General features: G+C 37.4%; 1 protein-coding gene across 14 annotated transcripts in view; it reads right to left on the reverse strand.

The window, feature by feature from the left end:
• Window positions 1-21,624, reverse strand: part of hppy (MAP4K3-like protein hppy) — a 654,429-nt gene that overhangs the window by 90,196 nt on the left and 542,609 nt on the right. For all 14 annotated transcript variants that reach the window (XM_075313445.1, XM_075313442.1, XM_075313444.1 and 11 more), the window contains exons 4-5: window positions 11,019-11,117; window positions 2,785-3,083 (exon numbers count right to left, since the gene is read on the reverse strand). In XM_075313445.1, the coding sequence (XP_075169560.1) occupies window positions 2,785-3,083; window positions 11,019-11,117 (398 nt within the window). The remainder of the gene's footprint in view (window positions 1-2,784; window positions 3,084-11,018; window positions 11,118-21,624) is intronic.

A 21,624-nucleotide genomic window follows, 5' to 3' on the forward strand; every position in this document is an offset into this window, starting at 1 on the left:
GTCACAACTATATTTCTAAAGAAAATTTTGCCAACATTTTATTTCTATAGAAAATTTTGTCAGAATTTTATTTCTATATTCAATTTTGTCAAAATTTTTACTTCTTTAGAAAACTTTGTCAAAAATTTAATTTAGTGGACAATTTTTTGTCAACTTTTTATTTCTATCGAAAATTTTGTCAAAGTTTCCTTTCTAGAGACAGTTTGTCAAAATTTTATTTGTATAGAAAAATTTGTTATAATTTTTACTTCTATAGAAAATTTTGTTAAAATATTTTCTTCTATAGAAAATTTTATCAATTTTTTCTATAAAATTTTGTCAAAATTATATTTCTATTAAACATTTTCCCAAAAATGTATTTCTATAGAAAATTTTGTAAACATTTTTACTTCTATTGATTTTTTTTCAAAATTTTATTTGTATAGAAAATTATATTAAATTTTATTTCGGTAAAAAATTTCCTCAAAATTTTATTTCTATAGAAAATTGATGTACCTCTTAGTTGTAGAGGAACATTTAGCAAAATCTACCAAAACTTCAAGACTTCGACGAATCTACCAAACAGTAAAAAATCTACCAATTTTGCTAAAATTCTACCAACTAAAGGGTGATACGGTCAAAATTTGGTCAGCCACCTTGTCCACCTTCTTCGCCGCAGAAAGCCAGTTTGCCTTGAACTGCTGCTCGTCCCTAGCAGTTTTTTGGTGTTCTTTAGGTTCCGCTTGACAATAGCCCAGTATTTCTCAATTGGGCGGAGCTTGGGCGTGTTGGGAGGGTTCTTGTCCTTGGGAACCACCTGCACGTTGTTGGCGGCGTACCACTCCATGGCCTTTTTACCGTAATGGCAAGATGCCAAATCCGGCCAAAACAGTACGGAACAACCGTGTTTCTTCAGGAAAGGCAGCAGACGTTTATTCAAACACTCTTTCACGTAAATTTCTTGGTTGACAGTCCCGGAAGCTATGAAAATGATGCTTTTCAAGCCACAGGTACAGATGGCTTGCCAAACCAGATATTTCTTTGCGAACTTTGACAGTTTTATGTGCTTGAAAATATCTGCTACCTTTCTCCTTCCTTTTGCCGTATAAAACTCCTGTCTCGGAAGCTGCTTGTAGTCGGCTTTGACGTAGGTTTCGTCGTCCATTACCACGCAGTCAAACTTCGTCAGCATCGTCGTGTACAGCCTCCGGGATCGCGCTTTGGCCGTCGTATTTTGTTTATTATCGCGATTTGGAGTCACTTCCTTCTTGTAAGTCGATAGTCCGGCTCGTTTTTTTGGCTCGATGCACGGTTGTAGACGGAGAGAGAGGTTAGGGTTTCGCTTGAAACTCTCTTTGTCGTCTCAGCGGCTTCCGGTTTTCGATTTCCCCCGATCCAGACTTCCTGGCTGTCGACAAACGTTCCCCAAACACTTTAATTACATTTGTAACGGTTGATTTGGCAACTTTTAGCGATTTTGCCAGCTTTGCGTGCGAGTAGCTCGGATTTTCGCGATGCGCGAGCAAAATTTTGATACGCTGCTCTTCTTGCTTGGACAGCATTTTGACAACTGAAGAGTGAATACCAAAATCAAAATAGGAGCAACATTCTACACACACACCTTCAAAATGAGGGGTGTTCAGGTTTTTTAAATGCAAAATTGAAAGAAATACGCCAAGTTTATATTGCCCAAATTTTGACCGTATCACCCTTTATTGCAACCGTGGAAGTAATACCTAACCCACCGTATGACGCAGACATTGCTCCTTCTGCCTTGTTCCGATCGATGACACATGGCCTGGTTGATCAGTATTTTCGTTCTTATGAGGCAGCCAAAAATTGGGTCAATGCTGGGACGATTGGTTTGTTTACTACAATATGTTTGTTTACTCAATCGAAATGATGTCCATCGCCAAGGACATCATTTCTATTGATCAGTCTGTTACAATTTTTTCGGAATAATTTTTTAAACATTTTAAAAAATTCCGCATTTTTATTTTGCTCTCCCAAGAACATAAAGGAATAACCCAAATTCAATTTGGGAAAAATCACCAGCGAAAGTATATTTTCCTAGTATTATGTGGCGTATAAGTGTTACTAATACACAATACCGTGGGGCGTATGAAATATACCAACACTCATACACCCTATTTTTATTTTTACATTTTTTCCTACTCTATATTTTTGCAGCCGAATTCCGTTCTGCAAAAAATAAAAATTCAAATTTGGAAAATCACGATTTACCAGGGATTGGAAAAGGCAAAAAAAAAAAAAAAACTCTACGACGAGACAAAACTAAATTTAACACTTTCTTCATTCACAAACGGAAACTAAAACTAAAAATGAAGAATAAGAATTAACACATGACCAACGTGGTGAAGAAAAGTAAGCTGTGGAAATTCGAAATTTTCACCTGAGAACTAAAGACTTATGCTATGGTCAGACTGAGCAAATATTTGACTGAAATCGAAAAAGAATCCGTCGCCAAAGCCAAACCAGCAAACACTTTGAGCTCATATTGGATATATAAAACCGTATCCAGATATTTGGAAAATGAAAAATGTTTGACACTCATTTTGGTCAAATATTTGTCTAGTGTGGCCATTTTTACAAGCGTGTATTTTTCCAGTATCATGTGGCGTATAAGTGTTAGTAATTTACCAACACTCATACGCCCTACGCGAATAAATTCTAGTTTTACATTTTTTTTCCCCAACTCAATATTTTTGTTCTAAGCTTTCTTTTGAAATCAAATAAATATTTATTATTATAAAAAAACAAAACTTATTACAACATCATACATACCTCATCATCACCATCCCAACTGTAGTAGAACTGTTGATTTGGATTCATATATTTTTTGAGCAATTCTTTGGCCACTCGTACTGACATCTCACCCTGAACAAATGGATGCTGTAGTAGTCTTTCGGCTGTGGGACGTTTTTTAGGATTCTTGGTTAAAGCTGTTTTTACAAAATTATGAAATGTAGGACTCCATTTCTCCTTATTACTCAGAGTTGGAGGTTTGAAACCACTTTTTGACATCAGGAACAAAGCACGCATTGGATGTAAATCAAACATAGGAGGTTGTAGTTCAGCCAATTCTGTAAAAAAGAAAAGACAAAAAGAAAATATAGAGAAACAATAAAATAAATTATTTATAAGGAAATAAAAGGAAATAAATATCAAAGGATATTTTTGGGCCAAAACCATAGGACCACATAACAAAAATTTTCCATGTTTAAGGAAAATTTCCTCAATGTAATTTTATTCATTTTATTTTATTTCTTTGGTTCCTCGTAAGGAAACCACGCATAATTTCATTCGATTTGCACTTGTGTAAAAGAAACTGCTGAACAAGGACATCATCTAATTGGTCGATTGTTCAAATTAACCTTTGTGAACCTAATGAATAAATTCATGACTTGCCATGTAGTATTCCTCTTGCTTTGTCCAAAGAAATTTTCAATCGACAAAAGCTAATAATATGGCTTTTTTTCTTCTATGCCATATTGTATTGGGTTTTGTTCCCGGGGCTTTTTGCCATAATACAATAAAATGCTTCGTTTTTTTTTTTCTTCAGAACTTGGTGTTGGTGTGCCTTAGCTTGGTATTAAGGATAAGCCACTTGGCACCATATACTCTTGTACCACTGGAAGTCTAAATCATAATTATGCGGTTAAATGGCCATGCATGACCATAAAGAAAACTCATAATTTGTGGTGTAAGGAAATTATAAAAAAACATGCTTCATATTTATAGACTTCGTTATTTTCCTTGGATTTATGGTAGTATGAGCCTCATAGCCCCGAAAAGTGGTATACAGTGTGGCGGATAGATACTGCAATCAACTACAGGTTGCTATCATTTCTAAATCGCTGGTCCAACTGCTGACAGATTTATACAGCGACAGTTAATATTAAAAGCCCACAAAAGCATTTCGATTTATTGTATTGAGAATTATTTCTGATGGAATTCAAGGGTGATAATGTGATTGTTTTATATTTTCCTGGGAAACCACAAGAGGCAATCGTTGAAGCCCTCCAGCATTTAAATGTAAATAAATCTTTTGTTTCTCGTACCATTGCTCATTACCGTGACACTGGCAATGTTGTATCGCATCCAAAAAGTGAAAAAACGATAACAACGACCAGAAAGCCGACGAGTCGAAGCCGCCGCCGACCCGTTTTTGGCAGTCGACGCCACTGCCGAATATGTCGACTCAAATTTAGCCGCCAATTAATTAAACATATTAATTTATATCAGAAAAATGTATTAATAATTTAATTTTATTTTTTGCCAATATGTTATTTGAAACTTTCCACCTACAATCAAGTAGTATCAAATTGCTATAATAGGTTTACAAAAATTTAGAAGAAAATTTGAATGAAATGTACATTTTTTGTACAATTAATCTCAATACAATTCAGAAAACTTCAAATTGATTTTATAATGGAAAATTGTAAGCCGCCGAATAGACAATTTTGTATCGGTTTAGCCGTTAAGCCGCCGAAGGCAAAAATTTCGTGACAGCCGCCGCCGACAAAAATGGGTTGGCTTCATTCTCTGACAACGGCAGAAATGATTCGCAATGTTAAGTTCAGATGTGGTCGAAATCCATGCCGTTATGGTAGAAAATTTACCTGTGACCATAAGCGTAGGAAGGCCTCTGGGGAGGGGGCTTAGACCCCCCCCCAGAAAAATTTTAGCCCCCCCAGAATTTGAAAAGCTATTTACGATTTTCCATTGTTTTTATAAAAATTATAAACAAGTATATACAACCGCACAAAGTTCCGCTAAAGACTTTCATGCACAATCGAATTACTCGGGTTGTGGTAGCTGTTGCCGATGGTAATATATAGTTTTATATCGTAACATTATCTTCTAAATTGTGAATTAGTTTCTTTAGTATAAGTGAATGTTTGAAGCTTGATATTTATGAAATAAAGCTGTGGTTGAATTTATGATTTAAGTTCCTAAATTTATGTTTAGTTTAATAACTAAAGCTCCTTTATTATTTTATTTAGTCTGGTTTAGTCAATTTAATTAAAAAATAATTGATATTAAAACTAGTCTTTCATAAATGAATATCTTAATAATGCTGCAAAAAGGCGTCGCCAAAAAAGAAGTGAAAATTTTCTTTTTGTGTCCGGAAGTGGTGCAAAATTGGCGGAGAAGCGATAAATGTAATATTAACTTGTCATAGGACATATGTCCACCGTTTCAACAGCCGTTGCAATGAATTTGCATCACTTCTTAAGATGCGATCCGAATTCAGTGTATTGAAAACTTTTATGATATTTTCCCAAATAAATAATTTTTATATTTTTATGTTTTTATGATTTAATGCATTCTAAAGCTTGTTTGAAACATTTTCCCTCGAATATTTTCAAAAATTATCGATTTTTCTATAATGGATTTGGCATTTTTGTGGCAAAATTTGAATGATTTGTACCATTTTATTTATTCTTACTCTTTTCTTAAACTATTTGAAAAAAAGAAAACAAAAAATTACCCATTAAAATATGAGCAGAAAAATTAAAGTAAACAACTTCCTGTGTAGTTAAATAATTAACTTCTTTGTGAGGACATTTTTGGAAGTGCTTTAAGGTTGTGTCTTTAGAACAACTCCCAATTTTTTGCTGGAAAAAGTGTGGAACTACTTTTAGTTGGTTTATTATAAATTAATTGTCTAGATGCCTGATTTTTATTCATTTTTATGAAATAAAACATTAATTGAACCTATAAGTTCAGTCTATAAATTCTTAGCTAGGGAGGCTTAGCCCCCCTATGAAAATTGTCTAGCTACGCTAATGCTTGTGACCTGAACATATAGGGAGAACAGATGCAACACATATTGAAAATTGCGCTTGGGCTAAAACCATTGAATGTGGCCAGTCACATAATTTTGATTTCGCCGATCAGAAGCCATTTCATTTAGAGCGGTTTGTGAACAAAGAAAATGTTGGGGTTTACTTCCCAAAGAATTCAGCTGAAAATGTCCACCTGCGATTGGCCCCAAAGGTAATGGTATGTACCGCCTTAACGACGCAATATTATCGATAAAAAATGTCCTAAAAGTAGTATTGAAGTCCTCCGCAGACAAACAATTTGGCCGCACATATTGGATATTCCAACGGGACACATCACGCGTCAAGAAAGAAAGGCTTAAAAAGGATGTTGCTCGCTTTTATTTCCCAGCAAACAAGAGCTTCCAAAAAAGTAGTTTGGATCCCACTTTGTGATCCAGCAGTAGTGCAAAATTGAATCATCTCCAATGAATTTTAATTTTATCTTTATTATTTTTTATTATTTTTTTAGATTATTCAGTCCATTGTGATACCACCATGGTGAATTTTATAGCCGAACGGCGTTTCACATTGCGGTGAAACCACTTAGAGATGCTTTGAAACCCTCAGAAATGTCACCAGCATTACTGACGAGGGCATAATCCATCACTGAAAAATGTTTTCTTCATTGGTCGAAACTGCGATTGAACCCATGACCCCTTGGGTGACAGGCGGACATGGTAACCATTGCACCACGGTGCCTCCGGAAGACCATGGACATTCCAGCAGGACTCGACACCATCGTATTCAGCACGCTTCAAGCAAAAAGAGCTTAAAACAAGTAAGTAAAGTAGGAAGTCGGGCGGGGCCGACTATTTCTTAAAAACTCGTAATTTTGAAGGGATTATATTATTTTATTATTTATTATTTAAAGTATATATATATTCTGGGTCGTGGTAAGCATGTCCGTCCGTCCGTCTGTTGAAATCACGCTAACTTCCGAACTAAACAAGCTATCGACTTCAAACTTGGCACAAGAAGTTGTTATTGGTGTAGGTCGGTTCACTTTTACGTATAGCCCCCATATTAACGGACCCCCAGATTTGGCTTGCGGAGCCTATAAGGGTAGCATATTTCATCCGATCTCGCTGAAATTTGGTACATGGTGTAAGTATATGGTCTCTAACAACCATACAAAAATTGGTCCATATCGGTCTATAATTATATATAGCCCCCATATAAACCGATCCCCAGATTTGGTTTGCCGATCCTCTAAGAGCAGCAAATTTCATCCGATCCGGCTGAAATTTGGTACAAGGTATGAGTATATAGTCCCTAACAACCATGCAAAAATTGGTCCATATCGGTCCATAATTATATATAGCCCCCATATAAACCGATCTCCAGATTTGACCTCCGGAGCCTCTAAGAGGAGCAAAATTCATCCGATCAGGTTGAAATTTGGTACGTGGTGTTATATGGTTTCTAACAACCATGCAAAACTTGGTCCATATCGGTCCATAATTATATATAGCCCCCATATAAACCGATCCCCAGGACCTCCGACGCCTCTTGCAGGAGCAAAATTCATCCGATCCGGTTTAAATTTGGATCGTGGTGTTATATGGTTTCTAACAAGCATGCAAAAGGTGGTCCATATCGGTCTATAATTATATATAGCCCCCATATAAACCGATCCCCAGATTTGACCTCCGACGCCTCTTGCAGGAGCAAAATTCATCCTATCTATTTGAAATTTGGAACGTGGTGTTAGTATGTGGGCTCTAACAAACACGCAATAATTGGTCCATATCAAAACTTGGTCCATATCGGCCCATAATTATATATAGCCCCCATATAAACCGTTCCCCAGATTTGATCTCCGGAGTCTCTTGGAGAAGCAAAATACATCCGATCCGGTTGAAATTTTCAACGTGGTGTTAGTATATGGCCGCTAATAACCATGCCAAAATTGGTCCATATAGGTCTATAGTTATAAAGGGTGGTTAAATTGTAAGGGCCGACGATGAATGAGAACTACACCTAAACTCCAAGTTTTTTTCCGAATTTTATTTGACATTTCTCTATTTCAGACATACTCAATTTGAACCATGGAGAGATACACAATCCAACAACGTGTTAAAGTTATCCAGACTTATTATGAAAATGGGCGTTCAAATCAAAATGCATAACGTGCACTTCGTGATTTTTTTGGTCAATGTGATCGTCCAAATGTGCGTACAATCGCAAAAATCGTGGAAAAATTCGAGCAAACCGGGTCTGTAGAAGATGTGCATGCTCGTACAGCTCGTACTGCAGAAAATATTGCTGCTGTTCGCTATAGTGTGGCTGAAGAGCCGTCCACCTAAACTCGTCGTCGTGCCCAACAATTGCACCTCTCACGCTCGTTGTTGATGAACATTATGCATAAAGACTTGCATTTACACGCTTACAAGGTGCAATTGGCTCAAGAACTAAAGCCTCTTGACCATTCCAAACGTCGTGAATGGGCAGAATGGTTCCAAGAAATTGCAACAGTGGATGACCAATTTTCGAAGAAAATCATCTTCAGTGATGAGGCACATTTTCACCTCAGTGGATTCGTCAATAAACAGAATTGCCGCATTTGGGTGAATGAGAATCCAAGAGTGATTGTAGAAAAACCAATGCACCCACAAAGAGTGACTGTTTGGTGCGGTTTATGGGCTGGCGGCATCATCGGGCAAAATCACACAAAAATTGGACCATATCGGTTGATAATCATGGTAGCCACTCGAGCCAAAAATAAGCTACCAAAATTTTATTTTTATGGAAAATTTTGTCAAAATTTTATTTCTATAGAAAATTTTGTCTAATTTTATTTCTATAGAAAATGTTGTCAACATTTTAATTCTATAGAAAATTTTGCCAAACTTAATTATATACGTATTTAATCGGCCTTTTTATACCCTCCACCATAGGATGGAGGGTATATTAACTTTGTCATTCCGTTTGTAACACATCGAAATATTGCTCTAAGACCCCATAAAGTATATATATTCTGGGTCGTGGTGAAATTCTGAGCCGATCTGAGCATGTCCGTCCGTCCGTCCGTCTGTTGAAATCAAGCTAACTTCCGAACGAAACAAGCTATCGACTTGAAACTTGGCACAAGTAGTTGTTATTGATGTAGGTCGGATGGTATTGCAAATGTGCCATATCGGTTCACTTTTTCGTATAGCCCCCATATAAACGGACCCCTAAATTTGGCTTGCGAGGCCTCTAAGAGAAGCAAATTTCATCCGATCCGGCTGAAATGTGGTACATGGTGTTAGTATATGGTCTCTAACAACCATGCAAAAATTGGTTCACATCGGTCCATAATTATATATAGCCCCCATATAAACCGATCCCCCGATTTGGCTTGCAGAGCCTCTAAGAGAAACAATTTTCATCCGATCCGGCTGAAATTTGGTACATGGTGTTAGTATATGGTCTCTAACAACCATGCAAAAATTGGTTCACATCGGTCCATAATTATATATAGCCCCCATATAAACCGATCCCCCGATTTGGCTTGCGGAGCCTCTAAGAGAAGCAAATTTCATCCGCTCTGGCTGAAATTTGGTACATGGTGTTAGTATATGGTCTCTAACAACCATGCAAAAATTGGTCCATATCGGTCCATAATTATATATAGCCCCCATATAAACCGGTCACCAGATTTGACCTCCGGAGCCTCTTAGAAGACCAAACATCATCTGATTCAGTTGAAATTTGGTACGTGATGTTAATATATGGCTTCAATCACCCATGCAAAAATTGGTCGATATCGGTCCATAATTATATATAGGCCCCATATAAACCGATCCCCAGATTTGACCTCCGGAGCACCTTGGAAGAGCAAAATTCTTCCCATTCAGTTGAAATTTGGTACGTGATGTTAGTATAGGGTATCCAACAACCATGCAGGAATTGGTTCCTATCAGTCCATAATAATATATAGCTCCCATATAAACCGATCCCCAGATTTGACTTCCGGTGCCTTTTGGAGAAGCAAAATTCATCCGATCTGGTTGAAATTTGGTACGTGGTGGTAGCATATGATATTTAACAACCATGTGAGTTGAAATATGTGGATGACAGTCTTTCGTAGAAGTTTCTACGCAATCCATGGTGGAGGGTACATAAGATTCGGCCTGACCGAACTTACGGCCGTATATACTTGTTTAGTTTAATATATACCACAGATGGACTACCTTGCAATTTAGAAGACGGTGTTAGGAAGTTTTAAGATACCTTGCCATCGGCAAGTGATACCGCGACCCAAGTAATTCGATTGTGGATGACAGTCTTCAGTAGAAGTTTCTACGCAATCCATGGTGGAGGGTACATAAGCTTCGGCCGAACTTACTGCCGTATATACTTGTTTTAAATTCAAATGTACGTTGTATCTATTACGAAGTGTTTTCTGTTTATTAAATTACCCAGATGGATTTTCTTAAATTTGGCATTAACTTGACAATTTTACAATGAAAATAAAAAACCCGAAAGCCGGTTGTTGAGGCATTGAAAACACTGGTTCTACCGGTCCAACGAAAATGGTATGTTCACGAAACCCGACAAACGGTGTAAGAAGACAAATCGGTTCACCGGTTTTAATCATTCTAGTACTGGGGTGCTTGATTCCTTCACTTTCATTACATCAATGGATAGGCCAGCAGGACCGGGTGCAGTCTTATCCTTATGGTTTTTAGCGGCGGATTGCAATTAGTCCTTTGTGAATATGTTTTTTTTTGAAGGGGTTCTGCATCAATTTGGGTTTCTCTGCTCTCATGTGTAGGGCATAGCGTGCCTACCACATGCATTACAAGTTTATACCCCAGTCCCTAGGGATTTTTGGTCATGGGGTTTGAAGATTTGAATGGATTTGTTATGGTACTGCCGCCTGACGTGATTGACACAATTTTCTTTTATCAGTTGTTTCATCGTACAGCAAAGATCTAAACCTATATGTGTATATTTCTTATCTGATATGTGCTTATATCTTTTTTTTTCTTATATAATATGAGCTTATTTCCGTTACCTATTTTACTATACCTGCCTTTCTGTGGTCCATAACCATATATGGACCACAAAATTTTATATGCAATATATTTAAACACAATTTATCTTTTAAGCTATAAATCTTAAGGTCTTTGTGGTCAGTGCCGTATGATTTAAAACCTATTTGTACATTTTCGAGGAGATTAAATCGAATATAATACTTACCAATTGCTGTTATACCACAGGCCCAAATATCACATAATTGATTATAGCCACCCTTGCGTTCAACAGCAGCCACTTCCGGTGCCATCCAATAGGGCGTACCTATAAAAACAAGAAAATAACGAACAACCGTAAATTATTAAAGTCAATGACAATGACATAAAATTACAATTTCTAAACATGTTCTCTGCAAACAAGATCATTAGGTTGCGGAATATATGAGAATGCGATATTGTGTGGAGGGCGGGAGGAGCATAACTAGTGAAACTGTAAAATGTCAGTTAATAATAGAACACACAATTGAAAAGTACATGAAATTATATTACAATTAAATTTAATTAAATCTGTAATGGTTGTGATGCAAGTCCCATTAAATAAACAAGGCACGCACACACACACACGCACACACACACGCACACACGCAGGCATCACATAGTCCTTTGAATGTGGCAAAAAAAAAAATACAAACATTTCGGACGTAATAATGATAATTGCCCTAGGGATTAAGGACATGTTGAAGCTTTTAGGGACTAAACAATTATTAGAGTAGGTAACAGGTTGGCTGATAAGTCCCCGGTCTAACAAAGAAAACACATTTTTTTTTGTCAAAATTCGTTTTTATTATTATACCCTCCACCATAGGATGGGGGGTATATTAACTTTGTCATTCCGTTTGTAACACAAAGTATATAAAGGGTGATTTGTTAAGAGCTTGATAACTTTTTTTTTAAAAAAAAACGCATAAAATTTGCAAAATCTCATCGGTTCTTTATTTGAAACGTTAGATTGGTCCATGACATTTACTTTTTGAAGATAATTTCATTTAAATGTTGACCGCGGCTGCGTCTTAGGTGGTCCATTCGGAAAGTCCAATTTTGGGCAACTTTTTCGAGCATTTCGGCCGGAATAGCCCGAATTTCTTCGGAAATGTTGTCTTCCAAAGCTGGAATAGTTGCTGGCTTATTTCTGTAGACTTTAGACTTGACGTAGCCCCACAAAAAATAGTCTAAAGGCGTCAAATCGCATGATCTTGGTGGCCAACTTACCGGTCCATTTCTTGAGATGAATTGTTCTCCGAAGTTTTCCCTCAAAATGGCCATAGAATCGCGAGCTGTGTGGCATGTAGCGCCATCTTGTTGAAACCACATGTCAACCAAGTTCAGTTCTTCCATTTTTGGCAACAAAAAGTTTGTTAGCATCGAACGATAGCGATCGCCATTCACCGTAACGTTGCGTCCACCAGCGTACAAACCACACCAAACAGTGCATTTTTCGGGATGCATGGGCAGTTCTTGAACGGCTTCTGGTTGCTCTTCACTCCAAATGCGGCAATTTTGCTTATTTACGTAGCCATTCAACCAGAAATGAGCCTCATCGCTGAACAAAATTTGTCGATAAAAAAGCGGATTTTCTGCCAACTTTTCTAGGGCCCATTCACTGAAAATTCGACGTTGTGGCAGATCGTAAGTCTATTCATGATGAAATGTCAAAGCATACTGAGCATCTTTCTCTTTGACACCATGTCTGAAATCCCACGTGATCTGTCAAATACTAATGCATGAAAATCCTAACCTCAAAAGAATCACCCTTTATATACTGGGTCGTGGTGAAATTCTGAGTCGATCTGAGCATGTCCGTCCGTCCGTCCGTCCGTCTGTTGAAATCACGCTAACTTCCGAACGAAACAAGCTATCGACTTGAAACTTGGCACAAGTAGTTGTTATTGATGTAGGTCGGATGGTATTGCAAATGGGCCATATCGGTCCACTTTTACGTATAGCCCCCATATAAACGGACCCCCAAATTTGGCTTGCGAGGACTCTAAGAGAAGCAAATTTCATCCGATCCGGCTGAAATTTGGTACATGGTGTTAGTATATGGTCTTTAACAACCATGCAAAAATTGGGTGACAGCGGTCCATAATTATATATAGCCCCCATATAAACCGATCCCCCGATTTGGCTTGCGGAGCTTCTAAGAGAAGCAAATTTCATCCAATCCGGCTGAAAATTGGTACATGGTGTTAGTGTATTGTCTCTAACAATCATGCAAAAATTGGTCCACATCGGTCCATAATTACATATAGCCCCCATATAAACCGATCCCCCCGATTTGTCTTGTGGAGCCTTTATGAGAAGCAAATTTCATCCGATCCGGCTGAAATTTGGTACATGGTGTTTGTATATGGTCTCTAACAACCATGCAAAAATTGGTTCACATCGGTCCATATTAAATATAGCCCCCATATAAACCGATCACCAGATTTGACCTCCGGAGCCTCTTGGAAGGCCAAAATTCATCTGATTCAGTTGAAATTTGGCACGTGGTGTTAATATATGGCCTCAAACTCCCATGCAAAAATTGGTCGATATCGGTCCATAATTATATATAGGCCCCATATAAACCGATCCCCAGATTTGACCTCCGGAGCCTCTTGGAAGAGCAAAATTCTTCCCATTCGGTTGAAATTTGGTACGTGATGTTAGTATATGGTATCCAACAATCATGCAGGTATTGGTTCATATCAGTCCATAATTATATATAGCACCCATATAAACCGATCCCCAGATTTGACCTCCGGTGTCTTTTGGAGAAGCAAAATTCATCCGATCTGGTTGAAATTTTGTACGTAGTGGTAGTATATGATATATAACAACCATGCCAAAGGTGGTCCATATCAGTCCATAATCACATATAGCCCCCATATAAACCGATCCCGAGATTTGGTTTTGGAGCCTCTTGGAGGAGCAAATTTCATCCGAGTCAGTTGAAATTTGGTACATTGTGCTAGTATATGGCCGTTAACAACCATGCCTAACTAGGTCCATATCGGTCTATAGTTATATATAGCCCTCAGATAAATCGATCCCCAATCACACAAAAATTGGTCCATATCAATAACTGTATATAGCCCCCATATAAGCGACCCCCATATTTCAATTCTGGCTCCCTACGTACCGTGCAAAAGTCCATATCGATTCGTAATTATTTGTAGACTTACCTACACATACTTTTTTTGTCTAATGTATACCACGTATGGACTAACTCACAATGTAGAAAGCGATTTAAGATACCACAACCCAAGTAATTCGATTGTGGATGACAGTCTTTCGTAGAAGTTTCTACGCAATTCATGGTGGAGGGTACATAAGATTCGGCCTGGCCGAACTTACGGCCGTTTATACTTGTTCAACATAGATCCCTTCAAGAGCGATACAACGATTATAACGACCTTCCAATTTTGTGATACCATTTTGGTAGTACTTCTTCGGTTTTGCCTCAAAATAGGCCTCTGTTTCGGCGATCACCTCTTCATTGTAGCCAAATTTTTTCCCTGCGAGCATCCTTTTGAGGTCTGAGAATAAGACAAAGTCGCTGGGGGCCAGATCTGGAGAATACGGTGGGTGGGGAAGCAATTCGAAGCCCAATTCATGAATTTTTGCCATCGTTCTCAATGACTTGTGGCACGGTGCGTTGTCTTGTGGAACAACACTTTTTTCTTCTTCATATGGGGCCGTTTTGCCGCGATTTCGACCTTCAAACGCTCCAATAACGCCATATAATAGTCACTGTTGATGGTTTTTCCCTTCTCAAGATAATCGATAAAAATTATTCCATGCGCATCCCAAGAAACAGAGGCCATTACTTTGCCAGCGGACTTTTGAGTCTTTCCACGCTTCGGAGACGGTTCACCGGTCGCTGTCCACTCAGCCGACTGTCGATTGGTCTCTGGAGTGTAGTGATGGAGCCATGTTTCATCCATTGTCACATATCGACGGAAAAACTCGGGTGTATTACGAGTTAACAGCTGCAAACACCGCTCAGAAACATCAACACTTTGTTGTTTTTGGTCAAATGTGAGCTTGCGCGGCACCCATTTGCACAGAGCTTCCGCATATCCAAATATTGATGAATGATATGACCAACACGTTCCTTTGATATCTTTAAGGCCTCTGCTATCTCGATCAACTTCATTATCAACTACGGTCATTCAAAATCATTTTTTGGATTTTTTTGATGTTTTCGTCGGTAACCACCTCTTTCGGGCGTCCACTGCGTTCACCGTCTTCCGTGCTCATTTCACCACGCTTGATTTTTGCATATCAATCAATTATTGTTGATTTCCCTGGGGCAGAGTCCGGAAACTCATTATCAAGCCAAATTTTTGCTTCCACCGTATTTTTCCCCTTCAGAAAACAGTATTTTATCAAAACACGAAATTTCTTTTTTTTCCATTTTTTCCACAATAACAAAAGTTGCTTCAAAAAAGACGTTCTATCTCACAAACTAATTGACTTACAGACGTCAAATTTTGACACGAATCATTTGAAGGTTGGTACTATATAAAAATAATATGCATTTAATACTAGCGACGCCATCTATGTGTCAGACCGGGGACTTATCAGCCAACCTGTTATATACAGTGCCACACATAAGTATTGGCACAGCACATAATGGTCAGGGTATCTGCGAAAAAATGTGCCCACCAGAAATATTGATTTTAAGCCCCATAAGATGACTCGATCGGTATATATATACCGATCGACTCAGAACCACCTCCTGTGTCGGTTTATCCCTTGGTGTCTGACCATGCATTTGTTGTTCGCAGTATTCAGGTCACTAACCGATTTTAATGAAATTGTGGACAGTGTTGATAGGAAAATGGGGGAACATATCGATGTCGACATTCCAAAGTGCGCTAAGTCTAAAAAGTGAATTTTACAGGAAACAAGAAACAAGTTTTGTTTTTTGAAATTTCTCAAAACCCGTATAAGATAGAAAAATTTTTTTATTTTCGGTCTCAAAATCATAATTTGTATACATTTTTTTAGTATGTACGAACTCAAAATAGTGATAATAGAACATGGCTAAAAATGACTTAGACCACTTTAGACCGAACAAAACTTTTTGCCCTATTTGGATTGGACATTTTTTAAATCTTTAGACACAGGCTAAATAAGTACAATATTAACCATAATTTTTGATAGAAATGTCCAATAAATTCGAATTTTTGACAGGATGCAATTCACATCAATCCGAATAAAAAACAGCGAACTCCATCAAAACATGCTAAGTCGACTTAGCGTACTCTGGAATGAGGGCATCGATATGTACAAATAAAACAAAAAATTAGTCCATTCATTGCTTGATACTGTTATCATATAGCCCCAATATCAATAAGGACCTATTTTTGTGGTCTTATTTCCCAATAAAAAATCGTAATTTTAAGAAATTAAAATCGTTCCTAATAAATATGAAATAAAATCCCAATAATTTTAATAAGAAACTTAGAATTCATAAGGTGCCATGAAATAAATCCAGAAATCGGCGGTATGAACATGAGCCACAAAACCCATTTCATAATGAATATGAGCCCCATGAAAATGAACCCCAACAAAATGTAACTAAAGCATGAAAATCGATTCCAAAATAAATTAGGGCCCATTTTCTCTTCCGATTTCAAAGACCGTGTGAAAAGGAACCTGATAGAAAAAATGTTTGAAGTTTTAAGAAAAAAAAAATAATAATAATAAATATGTGTTACTGAGTACAAATCTCTTTGGAATCCATTAGCCTCAAATTAGTCTCTGGCCATAAAAGAAATTCTTTCTTATGATTGGTAATCAGTGAGGAGTTCTACTTTAAGAACTCAAATTTGCAGGAATCAAGTCTTAAATGAATTCAACTAGGGTCCTCAAAAGCCGGTCAAAACCCGAATGAACCAGGGCTAAAATTTGGGGCGACGTTGTATAATAAATATGAGCCCCAACAAAATATAACTAAAGAGTGAAAATCGACCTCAATATAAATTAGGGCTCATTTTCACTTTTTATTTAAAAGAAATGAACCCTAACTCAATGCAAGAATATGAAGTTTTAAGAAAAAAATTAAATATATGTTCCGGAGTTGCGAATCTCATAGGAATTGCGTTAGCCTCACATTGGACTCTGTCCATTGGAGAGACTTAAAACCCGACCGAAGGCCGGCAACGCAAAAATCAAATCGTGCATGTTAGGTGGCGGCCCGATATTTCAGGCTTACTTAGACTATTCAGTCCATTGGTGATACCACAGTGGTGAACTTCTCTCTTATCACTGAGTGCTGCCCGATTCCATGTTAAGCTCAATGAAAAGGGACCTCCTTTTTATAGCCGAGTCTACAGGGTTTTCTACATTGCAGTGAAACCACTTAGAGAAGCTTTGAAACCCTCAGAAATGTCACCAGCATTACTGAGGTGGGATAATCCACCGCTGAAAAACTTTTTGTTATTTGGTAGAAATTAAGAATTCTTTGGTTAACGCGTGTTGGGTTCGATGGTGCTGAGTCCTGTTGGAATGTCCATGGTCAGAGACCAAAATTTTAATCGGCCCAGGCAATACAGTTTTTATGAAATTTTTCCGATAACATTCAGTATATATTGTGACCCCACGGTCGATGAATACAAGTGGGGAGCGACGGCAAACCACATCATTACACTCACCTCATCCTAATATACATTGGCCATGTAGAGAGTGAAAATACTTGATTTTCATTTTAACTTTCATTTAATTATCGCCACTGCAGTCTATTTGTTTGTGGTAATAGTCCCGAAAGCTCTTGAAGTATGACTGGTGTGTTTAAGGGGCATTGCGTATACATGTGTGTATGTGTATGTGTATGTGTATGTGTATGTGTATGTGTATGTGTATGTGTATGTGTATGTGTATGTGTATGTGTATGTGTATAACCTCAAATCATTTACACTTGTGCACAATTATCACTTTACGTGGGTAATTGTTTTATGGTGTTTGTGTATTTGACTCTCTCTCCCTCTTCGCTTGGGCAGTTGTCTCTCTCTCCTCTGAGTGTAATTTTCACTGGATACGTGTGTCCTTGTTGATTTCAATTAAATCAATGTTTCAAAATAAAATTTCATGTTTAATTTATAAATGTCGTGTAAAATCAAACCAAATCATAATATGTGACAGTATGCGGACATATTTGTTTGCTCGTATTTTAGTTTACAATTTTTGAGGGTTTTAAAGTGTTTGAAAGATCAACCAAGAGATAAGGTTTATATCAAATAGGACATAAGCATATAAATGCTGCTGTTTTTTTTTGACAGTTTGTAAATATTGGGTAGTCGAAAAAGTTTTTCGTATTCCAACTAAATTTTATTTTATTTTGTTAAAATTATAATAAAGTTTATTGAACCCTATTTTGTCATTCTCCTTCGATAAATAATGTCCACAGCCTTCTCTAGAAACCAACTTTACACCATTTAGGGAGTTCTCCATTGGCCAAAACATTATCCCAGCAAAAAAAGCGTCGCCAAAAATGTAATGAAAATGTTCTTTTTGGATCCGTAAATGATGCAAAATTGGCACAGAAGCGATAAATTTAACATGGACTTGTCATAGGACGGATGTCCACCGGATCAACAGCCGTTGAATTTGCATCACTTCTTAAAGTGTGATACCAATTCAGTGTTTTGGATGATAATTAAGAAATTTTGTGATATTTTGACAAATAAATATTTTTTATTTTTTTTTATGATTTGTATTGCACTATAATGCGTGTCTGGAATGTTTAACATCAAATGTTTTCAAAAATTTGCAATTTTTCTAGAAAGTATTTAGAATTTTTTTTCGGCAAAATTTTAATAATTTGCACCATTTTATTAATTCTTAATCTGTTTTTAACCCATTTGAAATAAAAAAAAAATATTTTTGTTATCAAAAATTTGAAAAAACGAATTAAAAAAAAGTTGACTCAATTGAAATTCCTTTGCAGTTAAAATAAGGAACATCTTTTGGAGGACATTTTTGGAAGTGCTTTTAAAGTTGTGCCTTTAAAAGAACTTCCAATTTTTTTTTGCTGGGATATGATAGTCCAAGGTTATGTGCACATATGGTGGTTGCCATAAAAATTCTCAGCCAAATTCCTCCAGATTTTAGCGAGTCATCAACGGTGTGTGTGTTCTGATGGAATACGAAGGACTTTCTGTTGATCAGTTCTGGCAATTTTTTAATCGGTTGCCTCAATCTCTCATCATCTTCTGGCAGAATGTAGAGAATTAGTCGTTCGAACAGCCTAGAGCAGCTCATAGTGAATGATTCCTTTTCAATCTCAGTAAACGATCAGCATAAACTTTCGAGGAGTCTATCCAGGCTTTGCAACCATTTGTTGAACTTCACAACACTGGTACGATGATATATTTCGCACATTCTTGTCGTATTCAATCCATTCGTCTCCTGGTATTATTTCTATTATAGTTTTATCATAATGGACTGAATAGTCTAAGTGAGCCTGGAACTTAATCGGACTGCAACTTTAACCTATTATGGTTTGAAAAATGGATTTTACATTCATGGGGTTTTCTGGTATTTGCAAGAGGAGTCAAAAAAGTGGGTATTGGATATTAGCTCGCATATACAAGAACTCTCCGCAAAGAGGGCAGGGGCGTAGGTTATCTAGTTAATGAGATAAACAGGGACACATTGATGTAAAGTGTAACAAAACAGTTTTTGAAAATATTTAATTGATTTTGTTAGCTTAACGCAGAGAAGGAATATTATCACCTCAAACATGTTTCAAGAGCAAAATGTTATTTTTGTATGGTGACCATGTAACATGTTTGTCACTAAAATGTTATTTTCTCGTCAAATAAAACCTGCTTGCCGAAATCAGATACATGATTTCCGAGAAAATAACATGGCTGCGAAAACCATGTTACATGGTCACCACCCAAAAATAACATTTTGCTCTTAAAACATGTTTGAAGTGATCATATTCCTTCTCTGGGTGTTTATTGGCTTGGAATACTATTCTGGAGATTTCATGGGCGTAGCTGGACTTCCCGGGGGTCAATTAAATTTACTACACTTTTGTGGATCGATGTTCAGCCCTTTCAAGGACATTAATGTTAACGTATTTTATAGCAACTAAAAAAATTGCCCGATTTTTTAAAATTCTAATCAGTCATGCCATGTGTTATCGAACGGAACAAGTGGTAATTAGAGAAAACAATGTCTGGATTAAAGGCCGGCTGGGGTAGCACTTCCCGTTTGTGTGTTTCCAAATAAATGTTTGGGGGGTTTGCAACATATGATCGAACGTTTTCGTGCTGCAAAATCCCATTATCGTGTCTATCCAGATATTGTGGCCATTCATTCATGACGCAATGCTCGATTAAAACACATCAATTGAGTTCGATACAACGCTCATGGTGCAACGGTTGGCATGCCCGTCTTGCATACATAGGGTCGTGGGTTCAACTCCAGTTTCGAACGAACACCAAAATAGTTTTTCAATAAGCTGATGACATTTCTGAGTATTTCAAAACTTCTCCAAGTGGTTTCACCGCAATGTGGAACGCCATTCGGACTCGGCTATAAAAAATCAGGTATTGTATCATTGAACTAAGCACGTAATCTGGCAGCACTCACCCAGCAAAAAATGGAGCACTATTTCAGCATGATTGTAAGGGAGAGAGGCAGTACCAACTGCTTACAAAACAACCGAATCATCGCTGATTTTTGTGGGCGATGTCCCGATTTAGAGCAGCTTATATATAGCGCTGATATAATTGCTAATTCCAATAACAATATTGCTCAGAAGTGAGCAATAGTATGAAGGAAAAATCACTACTTTTCGTGCATCTATACAGCATGAATTGGCTGCAATAACGTAAACGAATGATCATAAACTAATTTGATTACTCGTTTACGTTATTGCCGGCGATACATGCAGTATGGATTCACTGCCTACTTTATTGTATACCAAAAAGCGCAACTAAATTTTACTGCTGTAATATTTTTTGCTGGGCAGTTATAAGAGAGAAGTTCACCACTGTGGTATCACAATGGACTGAATAGTCTAAGTGAGCCCGAAAATATCGGGCTCCCATTATACCTAACGCTGCTATGGTCGTTTTCAAACCCAGCTGGTCCTATCAAATAACAGGTGTCCCCGGTCTGACACATAGATGGTGTCGCTAGTATTAAATGCATATTATTTTTATATAGTACCAACCTTTAAATGATTCGTGTCAAAATTTTTCGTCTGTAAGTCAATTAATTTGTGAGATAGAGCGTCTTTTGTGAAGCAACTTTTGTTATTGTGAAAAAAATGAAAAAACGTGTTTTGATAAAATACTGTTTTCTGAAGGGAAAAAATACGGTGGAAGCAAAAACTTGGCTTGATAATGAGTTTCCGGACTCTGCCCCAGGGAAATCAACAATAATTGATTGGTATGCAAAATTCAAGCGTGGTGAAATGAGCACGGAGGACGGTGAACGCAGTGGACGCCCGAAAGAGGTGGTTACCGACGAAAACATCAAAAAAATCCACAAAATGATTTTGAATTATCGTAAAATGAAGTTGATCGAGATAGCAGAGGCCTTAGAGATATCAAAGGAACGTGTTGGCCATATCATTTATCAATATTTGGATATGCGGAAGCTCTGTGAAAAATGGGTGCCGCGCGAGCTCACATTTGACCAAAAACAACAACGTGTTGATGATTCTGAGCGGTGTTTGCAGCTGTTAACTCGTAATACTCCCGAGTTTTTCCGTCGATATGTGACAATGGATAAAACATGGCTCCATCACTACACTCCTGAGTTCA

The sequence above is a fragment of the Haematobia irritans genome, chromosome 5 (assembly GCF_050003625.1).
Source record: "Haematobia irritans isolate KBUSLIRL chromosome 5, ASM5000362v1, whole genome shotgun sequence".
NCBI lineage: Eukaryota > Metazoa > Arthropoda > Insecta > Diptera > Muscidae > Haematobia > Haematobia irritans.